The sequence below is a fragment of the Sciurus carolinensis genome, chromosome 10 (assembly GCF_902686445.1).
Source record: "Sciurus carolinensis chromosome 10, mSciCar1.2, whole genome shotgun sequence".
Classification (NCBI taxonomy): domain Eukaryota; kingdom Metazoa; phylum Chordata; class Mammalia; order Rodentia; family Sciuridae; genus Sciurus; species Sciurus carolinensis.
This window is the reverse complement of record NC_062222.1, coordinates 121,246,605-121,268,822: the sequence shown is the minus strand read 5'-3', so window position 1 is coordinate 121,268,822 and position 22,218 is coordinate 121,246,605. Positions and strand designations below refer to the sequence as shown.

At 36.8% G+C, this 22,218-nt stretch overlaps 1 protein-coding gene across 2 annotated transcripts in view; it reads left to right on the top strand.

Annotated features, from left to right (window-relative positions):
• The window catches only part of Anapc4 (anaphase promoting complex subunit 4), a 30,302-nt gene extending 11,280 nt beyond the window's left edge, over positions 1-19,022 (top strand). The window contains exons 10-28 of one of the 2 annotated variants that reach the window (XM_047565801.1): positions 708-794; positions 1,543-1,607; positions 2,307-2,349; positions 2,460-2,536; positions 3,896-3,996; positions 4,079-4,130; positions 6,785-6,840; positions 8,837-8,883; positions 10,581-10,637; positions 10,939-10,995; positions 12,173-12,266; positions 14,170-14,267; positions 15,087-15,148; positions 15,230-15,268; positions 15,369-15,470; positions 16,264-16,338; positions 17,326-17,499; positions 18,186-18,309; positions 18,698-19,022. In XM_047565801.1, coding sequence (XP_047421757.1) covers positions 708-794; positions 1,543-1,607; positions 2,307-2,349; positions 2,460-2,536; positions 3,896-3,996; positions 4,079-4,130; positions 6,785-6,840; positions 8,837-8,883; positions 10,581-10,637; positions 10,939-10,995; positions 12,173-12,266; positions 14,170-14,267; positions 15,087-15,148; positions 15,230-15,268; positions 15,369-15,470; positions 16,264-16,338; positions 17,326-17,499; positions 18,186-18,309; positions 18,698-18,925 — 1,638 coding nt within the window. In that variant the 3' untranslated portion in view covers positions 18,926-19,022. The remainder of the gene's footprint in view (positions 1-707; positions 795-1,542; positions 1,608-2,306; positions 2,350-2,459; positions 2,537-3,895; positions 3,997-4,078; positions 4,131-6,784; positions 6,841-8,836; positions 8,884-10,580; positions 10,638-10,938; positions 10,996-12,172; positions 12,267-14,169; positions 14,268-15,086; positions 15,149-15,229; positions 15,269-15,368; positions 15,471-16,263; positions 16,339-17,325; positions 17,500-18,185; positions 18,310-18,697) is intronic. The other variant, XM_047565802.1, reaches the window with a different exon arrangement.
• Positions 19,023-22,218: the final 3,196 nt, after the last annotated feature.

Genomic DNA, 22,218 nt, shown 5'->3' with positions numbered 1-22,218 from the left:
AGTGTTTTCTCTGCAGTGTTCTGGTAGAGTGAAAATGTAGGTCAGCCCAGATTTAAGGCCTGGAGAAATAGATTATGGTTGGACAAAGAACTGTGGACATTGTTTTTGTTCTACCATGGTCCTTAATTTACTTGATATCAGAGGTTTCTAGAGATCAATAACTTTGTAAGCGTCCTGTTTGACATTTGAATAGCAGAACAAATCAGCATTTTGACAGTTAGTGTACATAAAACATATAAAATAAAACTGGATATTTATTTTACCAGATACACACTTATGAATGAGCCTGGCTTGGTGGTGCATGCCATAATCCCAGTGGCTTGGGTGACTGAGTCAGGAGGAACGCAAGTTCAAAGCCAGCCTCAGCAACTTAGGGAGGCCCTAATCAACTCAGTGAGACCCTGTCTCTAGATAAAATATGAAAAAGGCCTGGGGATGTGGCACAGTGGTTAAGTGCCCCCAGGTTCAATAAGTACCAAATATACAGAACAAAACCCTTAAGAATATTTTATTATAAAGTTGAAAGAAACGTTGAATGTTTTCTAGTTAAGTGATTACCAAAGGTTCTCTCTGATTTCCTCTTTTTCTTGGTCTTATCTGTGTTAAAAGTCGATTGAAAGTAAATACTAGATTTCTTTGAACTCTACATAAGAAGCACATATTTAAATTGTTTTGCTGTTTTAATATTTTTTTCTTTTTGCTGATAGTATATAAATTTGTCACTAACATGTATGTGTGAAGCATGGGAAGAAATACTGATGCAGATGGATTCTCGTCTCACTAAGTTTGTGCAGGTACTGTAATCAGTTTCTCATGGAGATAGAATGCCTAATATCTGCATTTACTCTATGAGGTACATAAGAAAAGTCTGTCAGATTTATAAAAGGCTAAAATCATTTGTTTCAAGTGACTTGATCTAATCTCACATTTTCTCTGATTTGCAAAAAGGACTATGTATTAGTCAGTTTTCTGTTGCTACAACAAAGTATCTAAGGTTGTATAATATATAAAGTAGGTTTATTTAGCTCCCAGTTTTGGAGGCTGAAAGTCCAAGATTGTGTGTCCCCAACATGTTCTTCCTCCTGTGAGAAAGTCTCATGGCATCATGGTAGCAGTATGTGTCACATGGCAAGACAGGAAGCCAGAGCATGGGTAGGGATCTGTCTTGTCCTTTATAATAACTTACTCTTGCAGAAACTAGCCAGGGTTCCATGAGAACTACCTTAATTTCTTTCTAGGGCAGCGTCTGTAATGACCTAACCACCTCCCACTACACCCCATCTCTTAAGGGTTCCACCACTTCAGCATCACCCTCTGAGGACAGGGCCTCCAATACATGAACCCTCTGAGAACAAATCGCATCCAAACCCTAACGAACTCTCTTCCCATTGATACTACTTAAGTGGGGATGGGATCGCGAAGTGGATCAGGTGGGGCTTGGGGAACAGCAGGTGTTGAAATAGGGGTAGTGTTCCTACAGTTTTGAATAAACATGCTTATAATTTATAAAGTATGTATCATAATTGTTTTCCCTCTGTCTAGGAAAAGAACACTACCACATCCGTGCAGGATGAGTTCATGCACTTGCTGTTGTGGGGGAAAGCAAGGTAAGAAAAGAGGATAGGTGCTCCTGCCTTACCCCGCTTTGTTTTTCTTTTCTTTTTTGTTAACAGTAATTATTTCAAAAATAATCTTATTCATTATAAAAATAAAAAGTAGAAAATTCAGTTCATAAGATTCCCTCGTGTACATCTTTTAAGGCTTTTCCATGTACTTTTTATGTAAATGGGATCATTTTGTGTATATGTATATATATTTGTTAAATGTATAAAAGTTTTGAAATTTTTATGTAGCCAAACTAATCTTTCTGGTATCTTAAAAAGATTAATTCTAAAACATTCAAATATTGATCTATATGTTTATCTAAAGACATTTGTATGGCTTATGGGTTTTTCCTTTACGTGTTTTAATGTGATTCGCTGATTATATGTCGTGAATGGTTAGCTTCTTTTTTTTCAATAAGTGATTAGGTAATTGTCCATGTGATTATTGAGTATCTCGCCTTCCCCTTACTGATTGGAAGGGCTGGTTTGGCATACAGTGTATTCTTTTATATTTTAAGTTAGCTTCTAGGCTTTATGTTTTTGTCCCTTTGTGAATACAGCAAAGTCTTCGTTTTTGTTGGACTAGTTCCTTTTGTTTACTTTGTTTCAAAATCTTGTTTTTACTTTAAAATTTAAGTTTTAAGCAATGGATTCTAGTTTTGAATGAAAAAAATGACTAAAAACACTTTCTTTTTATTGTAGTGCTGAACTTCAGACCCTCTTGATGAACCAGTTAACAGTAAAGGTGCTGTTGAAGTATTTTTGTATTATGAATACCTTCTTAATTTTTTTCTTTTTTGGAATGGCTCATAGTATCCTAGTTGTATCCTAAATACATTTTCTTCTCTTAATTAGGGGTTAAAAAAGCTTGGCCAGTCTATAGAGTCATCATATTCCAGTATACAAAAATTGGTTATAAGTCACTTACAGAGGTATGAAGGTGATGTAGAACTTTTTGGTATTTCTTCCACATGTACATATATCATTGGTCTCTTTCTGCAACCTTCTTCAATTTGTCATTTTTGTTTTTGAGCCTTTCTAGTTAAAATTGTTGCATTGGTATTTGAGGGAAATATTGGCATACTCCAAGATTTAAAGAGTCAATAATTGTAGTTCTGCTGTATCAAATAATTTTCTAATATGTTTTCACCATGCTAGACCTGGTCTGGGCCTTTTTCCACTTAGGCATGAGATATTTTAAAATAGGTCATATACCCTTTTTTGAACAATGAAATTAAGTAAATGTGTACAGTGTATTTTTTCTTTCAACACCGTGGCAGTTTGTTGTGATTATCCTCATTTTACACAGGAAGAGACTGAAGTTCAGAATTGGTATTACATCTGGCCCATAATTAATGTCATAGCTAAGACTTGCTCCTAGATCTTCCAGGCCTCATGCTATTTCTGTCCACAGCTACTTTAGTGAAGCAGTCTGCAAGTGAATGCTGAGTATGCAAGTTACATTTGATTAATTATGCTGAGTACCTAGTTCTAGCCCTTTGCAGCCCTGTGACACCTTTGCACTGCTCTCTTCCAGCCCATGTTTTGTCCTTTGAATGTAGTTTCAATGGATCTAATGACGTTACTCTTTGAGAACTCTTTTGAGAACTTCCCTTTGCTCTTAGAGCCAAGACCTTTGCGTGACCTTTAGCATTCCTACTTCTCTGCTTTGCCCACACTAGTGGCCTTTTAGTTTCTCAAATTTGACATTTTGTTTCTCACCCAGGGCCCGCTTAATGCCCTTCTCATTTTTCAGAACACTCCCCCCTGCTCTTGGCTTGTGCTCGCCAGTTCTCAGTTCAGTTCACTCCTTCAGAGAAGCCTTTCCTGGACCTCCAGATTAGATCAGATTCTTTTGCTATGCCTTCACCCACTGCCTTTCCTTCAAGGCAATTGTACTAGTTGGGACAGTATACTGTATGATGGTGCGGTTGTGACCTATCAGTGCCAAGAGGACACCATCATTCATTTTGTCTTCAGCCTCTAGCACAGTGCCTGACATCAAGTCAGAGCTTAATTTTTGGTATTGGAGATTGAACTCAGGGGCACTTTACCACTGTGCTACATCCACGGTATTTTTATTTTTTATTTTGAGATGGACTCACTAAATTGTTGGGGCTGCCCTGTGATGAGAATTATTTTTTTGTAGAAAGAAAATTAAAGTTACCTTTCATTTTGTTTTGTTTTTTATTTATTTTCTATTTCTAAAAACTTAGAATGGTACTCAGATGAAGTAGTTACTCCCACCACTTTGATGATAGTGATGATATTTGTTTCTGCTGTTTTACTAGTGGCTCAGAGTCCTTATTATACCATTTGAGTGAATTGAAAGGAATGGCTTCGTGGAAGCAGAAGTACGAGCCTCTTGGACTAGATGCTGCAGGAATTGAAGGTGGTGACTTGATTTCTCAGTAGAATGCATTAAACATAGTTGACTTACTCAATAAATGATATTTATTAACTTTTCTCTTTAGATGCTATTACTGCTGTGGGTTCTTTCATACTCAAGGCAAATGAACTTCTTCAGTAAGTAATGGAGTTATCTTATAAATTAAAACTGTTTTCCTGTCTTACCCAGCCTAACCCTGGAGGGAATCAATCCATGAAGTCTTTAATATCTGACCAAATAGATTTGTAGAACAAAAATCTAGTTTAAAAGACAGGGAAGAGAGTAAATTATCAAAATAATAATGCAATAGAATTCAATTTAAAATAATTCTTATTTTCAATAGAATGAATGAAAAGACCCACATCTTACAAATGTTGTAAAATTCCAAGATACCAAGATAAAGACTAAAGCTCTTAAGAGTGTGCTTTTTGAGATAAGAAACAAAAAACAGCCCTCCTAAGAAGTGAGAAATGAGGAAGCATGATATCCTCCATTACCAACAGGAAGTCTAAGATTGTAATGAAACAGTGCTTCCAAAGTTACATGAGAACTAATTTCCCCTTCAGAATTTTAAATCCTGCTAAGATCATCAATTAAGAATGAGGGTTGGAGAAATAACACAAAAATTTGTTTTCCACATCTGCTTTCTGAGTGAAGTTATTGAAGAATGCTTTTCAGAGAAATGATTAAGGAAAGAAACAAAGCGGATCCTGAAAACCCTGAGCTAACCCATGCAAGCAATAAAGTAGGTAGAGTGCGGCAGCTCCACAGGCAATGGGGGGCACGGTGTGCAGACAAGAGGGAGGGGTGCTGGCTACGGGAGCATCTGGGACAGAGGGGTTGCCAGGGGTAGTATCACCCTTCAGACAGGGAGGATAAAGGAAGAATGTGGCAAAGATAGCTGGTAGAAGAAAATAAGAAGGGCTTACATGTTGTGAAAAGTGCGACCAAACTCTCGGGTCCCGCGAGAGGCAAAGGATGATTGGAAAAGATTCACAGACACATATCTTGAAGATTAAGCGGGGATCAGGTGGAGCTCTGCTCTCTGATGGAGATGCAGATCTAAAGAGTTAACGCCAGCAATCTTTATTATATATGTCTCATTATCAGGTTAAAGACTGTGCAACCATTATTCTTTGCACTCAGGAAAGTTACAGAAACTTGGACATCCTATGTAGCTTTTCCATAGTTACAATCCACAGTTGCAAAGTGCAATGTTAGGAGCTTTATGTAGCTCTCAAGAAAGTCCATTGTTTAAAGTTACTGTAAAACTAGCAGGAACCAGAGAAGCAGAACTGGTGAAACATTGTGGTTGTCTAGCATAAGAATTCCTTCCTTCCCGGAGCTGTTGCCTTAGATCAAGGTTAGAACTGATAGGGCTCTTGCACAGAGCCTCCTCTTGCAGGGCATTGCTACAGCAGCTAGGCATCCTGTGCCCTTGCACAAAAGCATTCCCAGGAACCGGGCATGCCACAGCCATGAGGGCATCAGAGACCCCTGCTCTCAGCAACTGCTCTCCCATCCTCTGTCACTGCTCTCAGCACTTACAGAGTCCAAGAAAATCAAAACAGATAAAAATAGGTACATGCAGTATAGCCATGGTTCAGAAATATAGAAATAACCTATAAAAGAACTAAAAATAAGATTCACAAGAGTTAAAATGATATTGCTTTTCCCTGTATTTTAAAGTATTATTTGATTTACCACATTTGCTGAGAGCAAATTTAAAATGTTATGGTTTTTTGTGATCACCTTTCAATACAAATGAAAGGTACTTTAATTTTTTGTTCTTTTGAGGTATGTAGGATATAGCATTATTATTACAGGTTATAAGTAGAGAAATAGGCAGTGGTAATTTTGATGTTAGCTTGGTTGCATGGGAATTGAGTGTGAGTGTGAGGGTATTGATTGGGAAAGACACAAAGCAAATTTCTTTTTTCTTTTTTCATTCTTACTGTAAGAGAGGTATGGTTCTGTTGTCTTATAACAGGAGATGTTGCTGTGTTGTTTTATTTCAAGTAATTTAGTTTATAAAGAAGAGTGAATGATACTGACCCCACCTCTCTAGTGGTATTATGAAACTTCATACTTGAAAAGGGTCTTGAGACAGGAATGAAAAGTGGAAGTATTATTTGTTTAGAGTCATTATCTTATAGATATGAGCTTGAAGATACTTTAAAAAATAATGCCAGTCTTTGCATTCAGTAATAGTTGCATTAAAATGCAAATTACTTTCATTTATAACATTTAATTTTGGGGGTGCATTTGTGTAAAGCCCATGAACATTCATTTTTAAGATATTGTCAGATGGGAAAATCAACTTAAGAAAATAATGTCTGTTGATATCAGAAGTAGTGACATACTACAAATTTATAATATTGATTTTCTTGTTGGAATTGATGTTTTTCTTACTGACCAATGGGTATTTTTTAAACTGAGAATGATACTAAAAACTCTTTTTTCCTGATTTCTTTTATTTGCAAAGTTAGAAAAGGATTTCATACTTTACCAATGCCTGGAAAGACAATTACACAGTTGTAGCAAGGAAGTTACAACCAGTTAGAATGTGAGTTATTGGCTTTGCTTTTGAAAAGAATCAGGATTTGCTTTTTTTGACATTTTATTTTTAGGGATGTGTTTGATTTGTAAAATCTGCTGATTCAAAGACTTAAATGTCATCCAGATAGAATAAAATAGAACTGTAAGGATTTTTATATTCCATGACAAATTGAGCAATGATACATGAAACCCACATAATAGTCTTATTTCTGATTTATTTTTATCTTCTTAGAGTTATAGATAGTAGTATGAAAAACTTCAAAGCATTTTTTCGGTGGCTGTATGTAGGTAAGTTATATTCTTGTTATTTTAACATTTTAAAAAATTGTGGGAGTAGCATCTTAGACTATTTCAGTTACTCCAGTAAAGTTTCAAATACCTATGAAAGTAGAGAGAATAGGATCACGAACCCCACTGTCCCCTTCTCCCGGCTTCCATGGTTATTAACATACGACCAGCCCTACCTCCCCACAGGAGGAGGAAAGCTAACTTGCAACATCTTTTGTCCTGTCACTCACAGATGACCCATCCTTTTTTTACCTTCTAATGCTTCGTGGGTTCAGATAATATTTTCAAACCCTGGCCACTGTTAGGTACTTGGTGTTTTTAAAGCTCTTCTGTCTCTAGATTACCGCCCATGATGGTAGCCACCAGCCACATGTGGCTTTTAAAAATTGATAGAAATTGTCTAAAATTCCTTATTGAGTTTCATAGTCAGTCTGACTGCACTTAGTTCTCAGAAGTCATGGTCACTGGCAACACAGGACTCCAAAATTTCCATGAGCACTGCCATTGGGCAGTGAGGACCCAGCTTGATACCTTGTTGACCGGGGTGGTTTTTGCATCTCCATCCTGTCTTTGTATTTATGTTACCAGTTTAGTTAACAAATACTTACTGATTTGATACTAAATGGTTAGATATTTACTCTGCAGTATATGTGCATTTTATTTAGGTTCATTTATACTGCTATTTTTGTGAACTCTTACTATTCTTAAAATAACACTATACATATCTCAGCATATGCAAGATTTATCTATAAATGGAACTTATCCCATATTTGTTCAAATTCTAAAGAGTGAAATAGCTGGTAAATTACTTGTAATGTGCTAGTATCCTTTAAATAGATGTCCTTATCTTCAGTTCTGATATTAAAACAGACTCCATGTTTGTCATCCTAATAAAATTGCTTTCGTTTAAAGATTGAATGTGATCTGCAGATGTGATACTTGAAATTCTTAGATTTTCCTAAAAATTATACAAGCACTAGTCAGAATGGGGAATCAGAGTGTGTCAGACCAGCCTATTTAGGACCTGGTTTGTCAGAATAAATTACAGTGTTAAAACTGAGATGTTGGGAATCCTTTTCTTTAACAAAAGTAATAGTTCAGTTTGAAAAGTTATAGTTATTGGAGGTAATTTATGTAGTTTCTTTTATTGCATGTCCTGATGGTAATAGGTATCAGGATTAGAAAAGAAATGGATTACTGCTCAGTCCTTGTCATGAGAGTGTGACACTGGGAACAGTACACTGGACACCTAACTGTAATCTTACCTCCGCCACCAGCAGTGGCTGTTTAACCTTGGTGGTCTGTTTTGTAAACTAGTCTCCATGAAGGCAGGGACTAAAATCTGTATTTGCGGAAGTACCTCTGACATCCTTGTTACTGACCAAGCACAGTTAAGAGGTAGATTCAGACATGCAGAACCATATGCAATGCCCCTGCTTAGGCTTCATGCAGGTGGACATAGCAAGCACACTGCTGATGGGGACAGCTCGATGAACGCAGAGTCAACTGCAGATACTAATTAAAGAGAAGTGTATAAATATGCATATATATATGTGTGTGTATGCATTGTAAATCTTAGTGCAAATGTCTTCATGTAACAAAAAAAAGCCAAGGGAAATAAGCCCATTTCTTTGGTATCATCAGGCTTTGGAGGAAAGAATTCCTTGAGATCTTAAGACAGAAAACATCACCAGGCAGCAAGAGGAATCCTTGCACACAGTGTTAGCACAAGATAGCAGGAATGGCAATAGGTTGAGTTGAAGGAGAAAAAGAAAAATAATAGTTTAGAATGGTTAGATGAGTTTTGACCCTGGAAATATGAATCAGATTTAAGTTCTTCCTGGTTTAGCAGAAAAAGGATGTTTTTCTTAGTGAAAGAAACTGTTCAAAATAGAAGATTTAGTCCAGGGAAACATTTCTGTCTTTGAAATGTATGATTAATTGAAATTGTGTTTGTAGTTTTCCTTTAAAGATCCTTTTTAACTTTCGTTTCTAGCCATGTTGAGAATGACAGAAGACCATGTGCTTCCTGAGCTGAATAAGGTAATGGACAGGCTTGCAGTCACCCTGCATATCCTCCAGTTGGTGGATTCAACCAATTGCAGGATGAAAGTATTCTGAAAAAATGTTACATCTGGCCGAACATTTGCGTACTATTTTTCTTGTCATTTCCCCCTATAAAATACGTGCCAGCTATTCATATAGGCTGTACATTGTATTGGGTGTTGTAAGTAGTCTAGATATGATTTAAAATATACAGGAGGATGTTTGTGGGTTATTCTATTTATACCATTTTATGTAATTTTTGAGCATCTCTAGAATTTGGTATTCAAGGGGGCCTGAGGTAGTCCTTGGGGAAACAAAGAGACAACTGTATTTTTCTAATGTATTGATACTGTCACATTGAGCTCGGTTTTGCTGGTCATCTGGGTACTCTTAAACAGTTATTGGTTAGCAAGATGTCAGTCTCTAGACATCAGAGAGATCCATTAAGACTTTTTAAAAAGAAATATACATATTTTGTATATATTTCATCTTACAGAATATCTTCAATTATGCCTAAATTTATAATTTTCAGTTTGTATAAGGTTTTATAATGTACATAGTATAGTATATTTGTATTCTTTATTTTGTATTCTTTAACTTCCTCAAAACGTGTGTGTGTGTGTGTGTGTGTGTGTGTGTGTGTGTGTAACAGGATTGAATCCAGTGGAATCCAGTGGTATTCTACCAGAACTATGTCCCCAACCCTTTTTATTTTGTGATGGGGAGTGGGCAGATCTTAGCAAGCCCAAGCTGGCCTCAGTCTTCTGAGAAACTAGGATTATAGGGTGGTGCACCACTGCACCTGACTGGTTCCTCGTACTTATTGTTCTTTGAAGTTTTTACTGTTCAGGCAAAATCTAAATATACTTTGTTTTATTTATATTGCTGTTAACTTTATTTGGGGAGATAAAATATGTAATTGTTTGGAGGGACCTCAATGTGCAAATTTTGGGGTGCTTGAAGAACTAGGGTGGGGTAAAGACCTGATCATTACCAGCAGCCAGGGCCCTCAGTGACACAAGCATGACTGTGGACTTGCAGCCCTTCACCAAGGTTTAGGGGCTTGCAGTCCCCTTTCCCAAAATGAGGGCCCCCTACACAGTTTTTGCACAAGGCCTAAAATGATCTACAGCTTTAGGCCATGAAGAGTTCTGTAGTTGTTGGATTAGCTGATTGGAAAATGGAATTAAAATGTTCAATTACATTCTCAGAATTTTAGGAGTTCATATTTTCATAGCTACATAATCTATGTTTCTTTGAAGGAACTTTGTTTTCTCATGGCTTTTAGTAGATAGTAAAAAAGTCATATTTATTATTACATAATATTCCTTTTATTGGGAAGTTTTCTTTACAGAGACAGTAACTATTTTAAGATTTATTTTTGGCTGATGCATAAAGGCATAAAAGTTATACATACTGAGTACCAAGTAATGTTTGATACATGCATACATTGCATAATATTTAAATCAAGTAAAACATACTTAGCGCCTTAAACATTTATTTCTTTATGGAGAAAACGTTCAGAATCCCTCTAGCTTTTCAGACTCTGCAGTACATTATTGGTACCTATAGTCACCCTATTGTCCTGTCCAGTAGCACACCAGAGCTGCTTACTCCTAACTGTAACTTAGTATGGGAAGCTTCCTTTTATCTTAATTTGTTTTTTTTTTTTTGTTGTTGTTCTTTGTTGATAGATGACTCAAAAAGATATCACATTTGTTGCTGAATTTCTTACTGAACATTTTAATGAGGTAGGAATTTGGTGTTCCTGTAATGCTGCTTTTTTGAAAAATTGCAATAAACCTGGCAATGGTAAGAAGTAATCAAATTTAATTCAATTTAAGTCCCTAACAATTGGATTTTTTTAACTATTGAACTAATTAATGGTAGTATTTATTTATTAAATGCAAAGTCTATAATATGAACTTCTGTTTGTGTGTATATCTTATAATCAATGAAAGAAAATAGTAACTACTACTAGCAGTTCCTTCTAAAGTATTTGTCTTTTAGTTATTTTTTTTCTTTTGAATTAAACTGTTGTGTTCTTTCTAGGCTCCAGATCTTTATAATCGAAAAGGAAAATATTTTAATGTTGAAAAAGTTGGTCAGGTATGGACTTTGGATTAACTTGAGTTTGATTTTTAAGAACTGACTTTTAATCTTTATTCATGTTAATCTGTATTATCCAAAGTTTATATCAAGTTATATAGTAGTTCTGCCCTGATAGTAAAATAAGCAAATAGTAGCAGTTATTAAGCTATTTGGTCTCAGAACCCTCTTACATTCTTAATAATTATTGAGGACCCCAAAGAGCTTTTGTTTATATGGGTTACATGGGTTGTTGTCTGTGTATGGTAGCTATTATTAGGAAATAAAAATAAACAGAACATGAAATTATTAAATTATTAATTCATTAAAAATAATAGCTCCATTTACCATTACATGTTAATATAAATATTTTTAATGAAATAACTACAAAAATGTCAGTCAAGAATGGTGTTTTATATTTTTGCAAGTCTCTGAAGTCCAGCTTAATAGAAGACAGCTGGAACTCCATTTTTTAAAAATGTGCCTGGCTTAGTAACTAAAACAGTGTGATTAAGTGCTCTTCCTCAAGATAATATTCTGGCTTTGGTATGCAACAAAAGTACCTTGTGTATCCCTCCTAATTCTGTCCCATACAATATTAAAGGTTTGTAGTTAAGTGTTGAGATTTTGTAAAATTAACAATTTATAGCTCCATAAAAGATAAATGAAACTCTGTGTATGTGGCAAAACAGGATATATTGGCTGCCGATATCATTTGGGACCACTGCCTGAACTCAGCAAAGGCACCGGCAGTTTTTTCCTTAGGTGCAAATGCCAACACAATGAAAAGGATGAGTGACTTCTTGACATTATTTTAACACTGGATCCCTCGAAGCATTGGGGGTCTGTGTCTACACCTTGAAATCAGCTGCCAAAGAGCATATTCACAGTTGGTACTTATAAAACTAATTTATAACTTATACATGTAAAATTAAAATATGCTCATGAAAATGAAACACATTTTAAGCTCAGTGTATGCATTGTATACCTGTTATATTCTAATCTTTTAGTGTTGTACAGTATTTAAATGTTTGACATGTAGCAAATTTTGGTCACCTCCCTATTATTCTAAGGGAATAGTAGTAAACTTTCAGAGTACTTGGCAGTAAAGCAGGTTAACTGATTAAATAGAAAAATGTCAGTTATTTTGGAAGTTCTTATGCTTTGCTTTATGAAGTTTAAATTTTTATCTCTCTAGTACTTGAAAGATGAAGACGATGATCTTGTGTCACCCCCTAACACGGAAGGAAATCAGTGGTATGACTTTCTCCAGAATAGCAGCCATCTTAAAGGTACTTCATGAACGAGGTAGCCTTTGACCACGTTTATGTTTAAGACTAGCTAATGGTTTGTCTGAACACTTGCTGAATACTTAAGTTATTCAGACTTATTCTTTGTGTCCATTTTATTTAATTAGAGAAACAGAAAATAATAAATAGGGTATAACCTTACTGTGATAGGTACAAAACACTCTAAAATTTACTGCTGACACTGAAATGATATTTTTTTCCCCTCCTGATAACAACTGAGTGTCCTGCAGTTCACTTCAGGTCTTACACTGACTACCTGGAGTTCACCCAGAATCCACAGGTTTGAGGGTTCAGTCCCACCAGACTGCTTGCCCTCACTTCAGATGTCAATCACAAGTGCCAGGTCCCTTGGTTATTCACACTTCTATCTGACTTGGCTCCAGCGGGTTCTCATATTCCCCTTCCCTTTCAGGTTAGATAATCTGCTAGGATGACTCAAAAAACTCAGAAAACTGAGTTTTCCACTGTGTTTATTATGAAGAATACAACTCAGGAAGGGCCAGCTAGAAGGAGATGCACAGGGTAGGTATGGAGGGAGAAGCTTCCATGCCCATCCCAGCATTCGGTGTGTCCACCTGCCAGGACATCCTCTGACCCTCATTGTTTTGGGGTTTTATGGAGGCCTCATTACATGGACACCATTGATTAAATCATTGGCCATTAGTAGTTGAACTTGACTTCCAGCCCTTTACTTCTCCTCAGAGCTTGCAGGATAGAGCTCAAAGTTCCAAGCTTCTGGCCAAGGCTTGGTCTTCCTAGCAACCAGCCCCCAGCTGAAGTCTTTCTAAGAGTCGCTAGACTTACCTCATTGAAACAGAAGACCTCCCCTCACACCAGCAAGTTCCAAGGGTTTTAGAAACTCTGTTCCAGGAACTGAGGACAAAGACCACCTGTCTTTCTGTGTCCACAGCATTGTTATTGGCTGGGAACTTCAAAAGCTAACATGATGAAAATGCCTCTTGGCCAGCTCAAGTGGGACATGGGATGCTGTGTCAAGGGTGACTCCAGGGCACCGAGGACGGCAGTGGGCTTCCGAGTCAGAATGGGTTTGATTCGTAGATCTGGACACTCATTTTCTGACCAGGCAGTTGCCTCAACCTACGAAGCCCCTTTGTTTTTTTCATCTGTAAATTGGAGATGATGATGCTTACTTCATACGGCTGTTCTAAGCACAGAAATAACACACGAGAAGAATCTAGTAATCAGGGATTAGTAAATACTAAACTGTAACTTTCTACTGATAAGTCTTTTTAAAAAGTGAGGGGATTATTTACACAGAGCTGGTTTCTTGTCTCGTTTTGTTGTAGGACCTTACTTTTCCAAAACAGCACTGCCCTGCCACTATCATTCTGTTGTGGCTGAGGTAGAGAAGAATGGACTTACGGTTGCCAAATCATTCCTTTCTTCTTATAGCCAACAGAAACATACTCTTGGATTTTGGTGGGGCCAAGCTCACACTAGTGTGCTTACTTTTAGTGCCTAGGCTGGGGGAGAGGGGCAGTGGGAGGCAGAAGACCGTGGTCATTTTGGGGGGTAAAGTGGGGTACCAGGGATTGAACTCACTGGTACTCAACCACTGAGTCACATCCCCAGTTCTATTTTGTATTTTTTATTTAGAGACAGGGTCTCACTGGGTTGCTTGGCACTTGTTTTTGCTGAGGCTGGCATTGAACTCATGATCTTCCTGCCTCAGCCCCCCGAGCCATTGGGTTTACAGGTGTGCCCCACTGCGCGGCTGCCATGGTCGTTTTAATGAGGTGTGTGAAAGTTAGTGAGAATCCCACCACAAGGTAGTCAGGCTGGCTCTAGCGGTAGATCACTTTCTCCTGGTTGTTGGTTTGCTGTACCTTTCTTTGGTTTTGTTTCTATTTTTGTTTGAAACCAGAAAGTCCTTTGCTGTTTCCTTATTATCCTCGAAAGTCGTTGCATTTTGTGAAAAGGAGGATGGAGAACATCATTGATCAGTGTTTGCAGAAGCCAGCAGTAAGTTTGAAAGAAATGCATGTCTTTGTATAGGAGCAAGAATATCTACACTACCTGACTCACTTATGTAAATGACCACAGTCACGAGAATGAACTATACGAAAACGCTGACATTTGCCTGTTTTGGCTATCAAAAATGGCAGTTTCATGTGGTTCAATCTTATCTATCTTGTTTTCTTAGTAAATTTTTAAAAAACATATTAAAGTGTTGGCATGTATAATATTTTATTTGCTCCCAGAACAAACTCATTATGAAGTATTTTTAATGTATACTTTAGTTATAAATGGACACAATACCTTTATTTTATTTATTTATTTTTATGTGGTACTGAGGATTGAACACACTACCTCACATGTGCTAGGCAAGCGCTCTACCACTGAGCTACAACACCAGCCTCATTATAAGGTCTTAGTTACAGAGCTGATGTGACTCATATTTACTACCAAAGGTGTAAACAAACTATTGATACTGTTGAGACTAAAGTAAGGTGGTCCTTCACCTGCCATGTGCTTAGCTCTGAGGTTCTTTTTAGCCCAGAACTATCTTTCTCTTTTTCTTCCTGTTGTAATTGTCGTTAAGATTTCTCCTGTGCAAGGTTTGGTATGTGGATGATTGTTTTTTACTACCTGTGAACAGTGCTGGTCAGTCACGCTTTTCTGTAGAGTATCTCTGTGCATGTAAGTGCTCTAAGTATGTTTTTATTTCATTGCAGTGCTGGGGACCAAACTCAGGGCCTCACATGCTTAGGCAAGTGCTCTCTACCAGTGAGCTACATTCTCACCCCCTTTAATTATGTTTTTAAATCTTATTTTTTATAGGATGTAATTGGAAAATCAATGAATCAAGCAATCTGCATTCCCTTATATAGAGATGCAAGAAGGTAATTCTCTTTGCCTGTTGAACAGTATAATTTAGCAGCCCATTTGAATTTTTTCTTACTTTTATTCCCTCTTTGTTTTAGTGAGGATTCTACACGTAGATTGTTGAAATTTCCTTTTCTGTAAGTTTTTGTTTCTCCCCATCTTGTGTGAACAGTACAATTTTGTTCTAAGCTTAGATAACTAAATACCACATTATAATGTTCACTTTTTTTTTCTTAGGTGGAATAATAAAACTTCAAATCTACATTATCTTCTTTTTACTATTTTAGAAGATTCACTTTATAAAATGTGCATCTTAAGGAGACATACTGATATTTCCCAGTAAGTATTAATTTGAAATGTGTGTCAGAGAGATGAGATTTTTATTGTTTTTAATAATAAAAATATATATAGCTTCCCTTCCAGCTTTTCTGTAGTTAACCTAGCTCATATCTTTAGGTTTGTCATTAACTTTTCTAAGTCATATTTTTTACAGCAACATTAAGATCATAACACTGAGATAGGAAGCTATATGATTCCTTTTTTGTTCTAGGTTACTTAATTTTATATTGGCATCTCACCATTGTATGTGGTATTTCCCCCCCTGGGTTAGGAAAAATATGGCAGCAGAATCAGGAGGTTATCCAGATATCTCTTGCATTTCTAGAAGTTCAAAACTATTAATGAAAGAATTTTTATGTAAGGTTAAGTGTGCCTTTCGTTTAGATAGAGGCTTTGCCCACAGAGACTTTTTTGAAACCTAAATGAAAATTCTGAAGGTAAATCATGTTCAGAATGCCACTAGTATCTTAAATAGTTTTAAATTGAGATTTAAAGGAAACTTTTTGAGACCAAGGTATAGCTAAAGGAAAACAATTTGGCCATTCCAGATGTCTTTAGTTAAGGAACCTAACTAGCTACTTTGGGAACCATAGGATTTTAAACAAGTTGGTTTGACTATCTGGCTGTTTAAATTAGTTACCGTATTCTAGAGTGAGAACAGTGTTATTTTGCTGTGGGACGTAGTTTTCAGGTGAGTATACTAACATTGCCAATCATGTTCTTTCAAGCATTTAGATTATTGGCTTTATCCAGATTGTTCCACAAAGTCTCTTTTCCCCTTTCTTTCTTCAAGATCTGTAAGTATTGGACTAATTGGTATTAAATTCGGGAGCTTCACATATGCCACAACTGAAAAAGTTAGGAGGAGGTAAGGCTTGACTTTGTGTGGATGACGTGTACATGTATTTGTGAAGTGTGTTTGTGTGTGTGTGTTTAATTTAATATAGTCACAGAGAAGTACAGAGATGATATGGGCAGAAGAGCTCTTACTTTCTGTAGAGAGAGGGGCCAGGTTCTTTACAGGTTTTATACATAGAAAATAATTTGAAAGGCTGGGGAGATAGCTCAGTCGGTAGAGTGCTTGCCTTGTAAGCACAAGGCCCTGGGTTCAATCCCCAGCACCCAAAAAAAAAAAGAAAAAAAAAAAGAAAATAATTTGACTTCTGATTGAATAGACTTCTGCTGCCCTGCAGGAATTTGTATGATGTGTTTTCATAGAAGAATTAATTCTTAATGTCCTGTCTCCTAAGAAAGTAATGTGGTTCCAGGGGCCAGATGGCCTACAGGGCTCAAATTCACGTTACCATCAAAAAAAGTAAAAGTGTTATTCTCACTGATCTGGGATTTTCTTAGGATACAAAAGGGTAACAGTACCAAAGCTATCCCTGAGGCGTTGCAGGAGAAAGAGCTGACATAATCAGAAGCTGGTCTTTTTCTCACTCTTTTTTCCTTACACAAGTTTGGTTTTTTTTTTTTTTTTTTTTTTTTTTTATAATAAGGTCTTTGGAATTGCTCTACCTTTATGTGTGAAATCCCATTTTTTACTTCGGTCTGGTTCATTCTGTTTACTCAAGCTATATAGATGGTGTCACTGAGCGGATTTTCACAAGCTTAAGGCCTAGCCATTGATTTTGGGGAGTTCTCTAGTACTCTGCCAGCTGCACAGATTTTTTTTTTCATTACCTACTTTTAAGAGCTATTATATTTATGAAAAATTAGTGCAAAAGTTTTATTACAGACTGATGTTGTTTCAATTGTCCTTTTCCTGCTTGGTACAGGTGTAACTTTATGCATACAGTATCTTCTTACAGTAGTCCTGATCATTTTTGATATAACAAACTGATTTCACTTCTAGCACGTACAGTTGTTTAGACGCACAATTCTATGATGATGACACTGTAACGGTGGTTCTTAAAGACACCATAGGACGCGAAGGAAGAGACAGGCTCTTGGTCCAGTTGCCGTTGTCTTTAGTATACAACAGTGAAGATTCTGCAGAGTATCAGTTCACCGGGACCTACTCTACAAGGTAACCAACTCACTAATAAGACTGTCTAACTGATGCAACAACTGACTATTTCTTAACATATACCTAAGATTGCAGGGGTTTTTTTCTTAGCTATGGTAGGTAATGGTTTTCTAGTTCCTAGGGGTAATTTACCTTGGAGGCAGCTGAGGGGACTCCTCCTACTTTTTGTTCAAAAATGCTGAGTTTAATTTAGCTCTCCTTGTCCCTTTGCTTTAATAGTAAATCCAGAAGTATTTGCTGAGACAGTATGGGAAATTCTTTTGAGTAGAGAATGGACTTCTCTTTAGTTTTATTTTCAAGGGTAGCATTAACCCTAGTTTGTGGAATTAATTATTTTAGATTTGCTTTTAGTACTTTGTAGAATTAGGAACCTCATGCAGAGACTACACGGCCAATTCTGAGATGTTTTTAGTTGACTGACATCTTTAAGTAACTAGAGCTCTTCTCTAATTAAAAAATGTTTCCATTCGTTTTCCTTGAAAAGGAATCTTACTAAGACAATACTCTGCCTATTTGTTATTATAGTATTTTTATATAATCATATTCCAGCCTTTTTTTTTTTTTTTTTTCTTAATACATTGCAGATGAGAGTATGGGTAGAATTAGAACCCACAGTTCCCTGGAGCCACCCTGGTAATCAGGGAGAGAAGATTCCCCTCTGATTCCTGGGTTGGTTTCCCCTCTAGGCTAGATGAACAATGTGGTGTCATTCCCACAAGAACCATGCATTTCGAGAAGCACTGGAGGTTGCTGGAAAGTATGAAAGCACAGTATGTTGCTGGGAATGGTTTTCGAAAAGTGTCCTGTGTGGTAAGTATTTGCAACTTGTTGACTAAGCAGGAAGGGGCGTTGCTTCTGTGGATGCTTCTTCAGATACAGATATACGATATAATAAAAGCCCTTCTGTGCTTTCGACTTTGAGGATGAGCTTGTAGTGGCCTTAGCTATTTAGTTCTCTTGTTCTGAGAAAGCTTAAAAAGTAGTTAAGAATATTCTGGACTTTAACAGTCTCATGCAGTTGTCCCCATTGTACGTTTTATATAAAATGAGGACTGCATTTAGTAGTTTTGTAGTAAACCAGTAGGAATATAACTTCCTATAAAATCATTCTTCGAGCTTCTGATTTCTCATTCCTTTTTTATATGTTTTTGTTAAGTCATTAATTTAGAAATTCTTTGTATGACCTTTTCTTCTTTAGTTAAGTTCAAACCTCCGCCACGTGAGAGTGTTTGAAATGGACATTGATGACGAATGGGAGCTTGATGAGTCTTCCGATGAAGAGGAGGAGGCCAGCAATAAACCCGTGAGGATCAAGGAGGAGGTGCTGTCCGAGTCGGAGGTGGAGACCCAGCACGCTGCTGCTTCTGCTCTGGCCCCAGAGATAGTCATTAAAGTGGAAAAACTCGACCCGGAGCTAGACTCGTGACCTAGCCTGCTGGTGCTTGTCTAGAGATGGACTAAGATGGCTTGGACCATTTTTCTTTGTGTAACAAAGAAATAAACAGTACATTTAATTTTTTTCATATTCTGTTTCATCTTCTCTTAGTGGTATGGTCACTATCATAGACCATGGTCATTTTGCTAAGATTTCTTTATAATATTGTGTGTAGGGCTAGAGTTTAAAGAAAACACAAATTGAACGTAAAGCAAAAGTCTGTCAGAAGGATGTCCAGAATTATTCTTACGTGAGGAAGAAGTGAAATAGTCATTCATCACTGAAAATTTTAATGAATTCAATATTTTATAAAGGCTTAGACATTTATTTTTATTTTTCTATCTTACCCTTATAGTTCATTTTAGGTTTCTAGAATACATTCAAATTTGTTTTAAAATAACATATTGATTTACTCTAAACCCATGATGAATCCTACCTTTTATGATTTAAATAGCAGAAACACTGCTTTATACCTACAGGGTTATCTTTTCTCATGTGTTCCTTTGTGCTCTGAATCAGCAGTTTTTAGATGTGTGTGTTTCCTTTGTAGACTTGGTAGCTCTGTTTGGTGATCACCTGGGAACATGAGAAATATGGTTCCGTAATCCAGCATCAATGCAAATGAACTGGTGTTGACTTCCTAATGCTGGTTTCCTACAGTAGGATAGTATTCTTTTCTCTTTTTTTGTACCAGGGATTTAACCCAGGGCCACTAACCATTGAGCCACATCTCCAGTGCTTTTTTATTTTTTATTTTGATAAAAGGTCTCACTAAGTTGCTGAGGCTGGCTTTGAACTTGAGATCCTCCTGCTTCAGCCTCCCAGGTTGCTGGGTCTACAGGTGTGTCACTGCACGTGGCTCAGAAGGACAGTATTCTTACGTGACCTTCAGAGGGTATCCATTTTATCTATGAATTATTTTTAAAATAGGCAAAGTACAGATTAATTGAAGATGAAAGCAGCACTCTATAAGGTAGAGCAGGAGAGAGACTCAAGGCCTATATATGAATCTTTATACCAGCTCACTGATAAATGAAGAATCACTTGTTAAAGCTTTAAATATCTTTAGCTGCTCTCCGGATTATATACTATGTTGCTATGTATTTTGTCATTTGAATAGGTGGGCAACTTAAACTTGAGTTTTAGGAATTGTTAAAAATTCTAAGAGGCCCTTGTTTTGGACCCAACTGACCACCTATGCTGAAGTTCCATGTCATCAAACTGAAAATTTGTTATCTGACCTTTGGAGAAATCAGTAGAACTTGAGGTAACAGCCAAAATTCCTAAACAGGCCAGTTTCAATTGGCATGGCATCTGGGATTCCCTCTGCCTCCATCCTCACCAAAAAATAACCTGGTATTAACCAGTCAGTTATTTTTCTGTCTCCCTGTAACTTTGAAATGATGAATTCTTTGTTCCTTGCTTCTATTTTTTCTCAGTCCTTCTTGGGCTGTATAACCAACCTCTTCTGCTCAGAACACTTTTCCTATTTTATGGAATGAAATGGTACCAGTTCTAGAATTATAAAATAATACCAATTAAGATCTTAAACTAAATTTGTAGTTTTGTCCTTTGACAGGACTGCAGGGCACCTCCGTTGGTCTGATCTTTGTGAGGTTTGAAGGGAATCCTGAACGAAAGCCACTGTGGTGTGCAGGTGCAGGGCAGACGTCTTTAGAAGACCAAATGTTGAACTGCAGCCTTACACTTAATAGGCCTTAAACTTGATCGGCATTTAATGTACTTAAATGTCAGATTCGTGTTTGGTGTTCATGGTATAGTACAGAATGTCTGAAATGAGCTTTCGTAAGCAAGAAAGATAACAGACTACACTGAGAAACAAGAGATTGGAGAGTATTTTAGAATGAATGCATTGCACAAATTTACCACGTAACTGATGAGTATTGGGAACAAAAAATTATAGCTTGTTCTTAGAATGAATTATAATTTCACAGTAAGAAGCAAGTTACTGGTATTTTTCCCATATGACTTCAACATTAGGTAGATTTTTTTGGATATATGCACATTTGCTTCCTATTGTTTTGGCATTGGCATAAGTTGAAACTGAAACTCTCAGACTTCTCTGTTGAGCCTGGGCTGGGAACTACCTCTGTTGAAGTCAACTCCTAACGTTGAATTGAAGTAACACTGTGTATCATTCCTGTTGTGAGACAGTGGGTTTTCATTACTGCTTTTAATGTACGTAACAAATATTTAGGAACTGGACTTGTATTATATCCAAGTAAAGTTTAAACTGATAACCAAAGGTTTTTTAGGTTTTAATAAAATGTATAGAGTTAGTTTTCTGTTTATCATTGTATGTTTAGATGTATACTATTATTTTTGTTTTTATACCACTAGGCCCTTGGCTTTAACATTTATAATCAGTTTGATTATCATAGATATCACTTTAGTGTGTGTAACCATAAGTATTGAATTTGAGTTTGGAATTTAGTGAGCAGCAAGTGAAGTGTGGGGACATGGAGGAACCTGGGAAGTGGAACTTCGCTCTGTGGGTCTCTTGGCACTTGGCCTTGTGCAGTGGGCCATCGAACATCTCTTAGATATGGGACCAAGCAAGAGGCACTTGGATGTAGAGCATGGTGGTTGACGGCATGTGGTCCCTGATCAAGATCGGCACTTCTTACAGTGTTCTCTGCTGTTCTTTTCCAGATTAAATTGTGTTGATTTAAATAGAATCATTATTTTGGCCAGACTTAACTGTGATAAGTCTTTCCAATTCTATGACTTTGTAGCTTTTTGGTTTTCTTACCTTTTTTTCCTATCGTGTTCTCGATTTTTCTCCAAAATAAAAACTTTACATTTTGCAAAATGCTAAAACATTCTCTCTTCTTAATTCAGAACATTTTAATATAAATATGAAGAAAACTACCATGGTATAGTCTTGACAACATAAATAGGGAGTTTATATATATATATATATATGAATTAATCCAAAGTTTTTCATACTTTTTAGGGAAGTCTAGCAAGCAGACATGGAAATACTCATTTCTAAAGGATGCTGTGAGCCAGACGTACGCCCGTAATACCAACAACTTGGGAGGCTGAGGCAGGAGGGAATCACAGGTTCAAGGCCAACTTCAGCAATTTAGCAAGACCCTGTCTCAAAAAATAAAAAAGGAGGGTAACCCCTACTGGGTCCCCTCTTGACTTGAAGGAGTTCTGTTCCTATTTCCATTTGAATAAATCCTACTTTGACTCTTAAAAAAAAGAAAAAAGACAAAAAAGGACTGGAGATGTAACTCAGTGGTAAAGCACCCTGG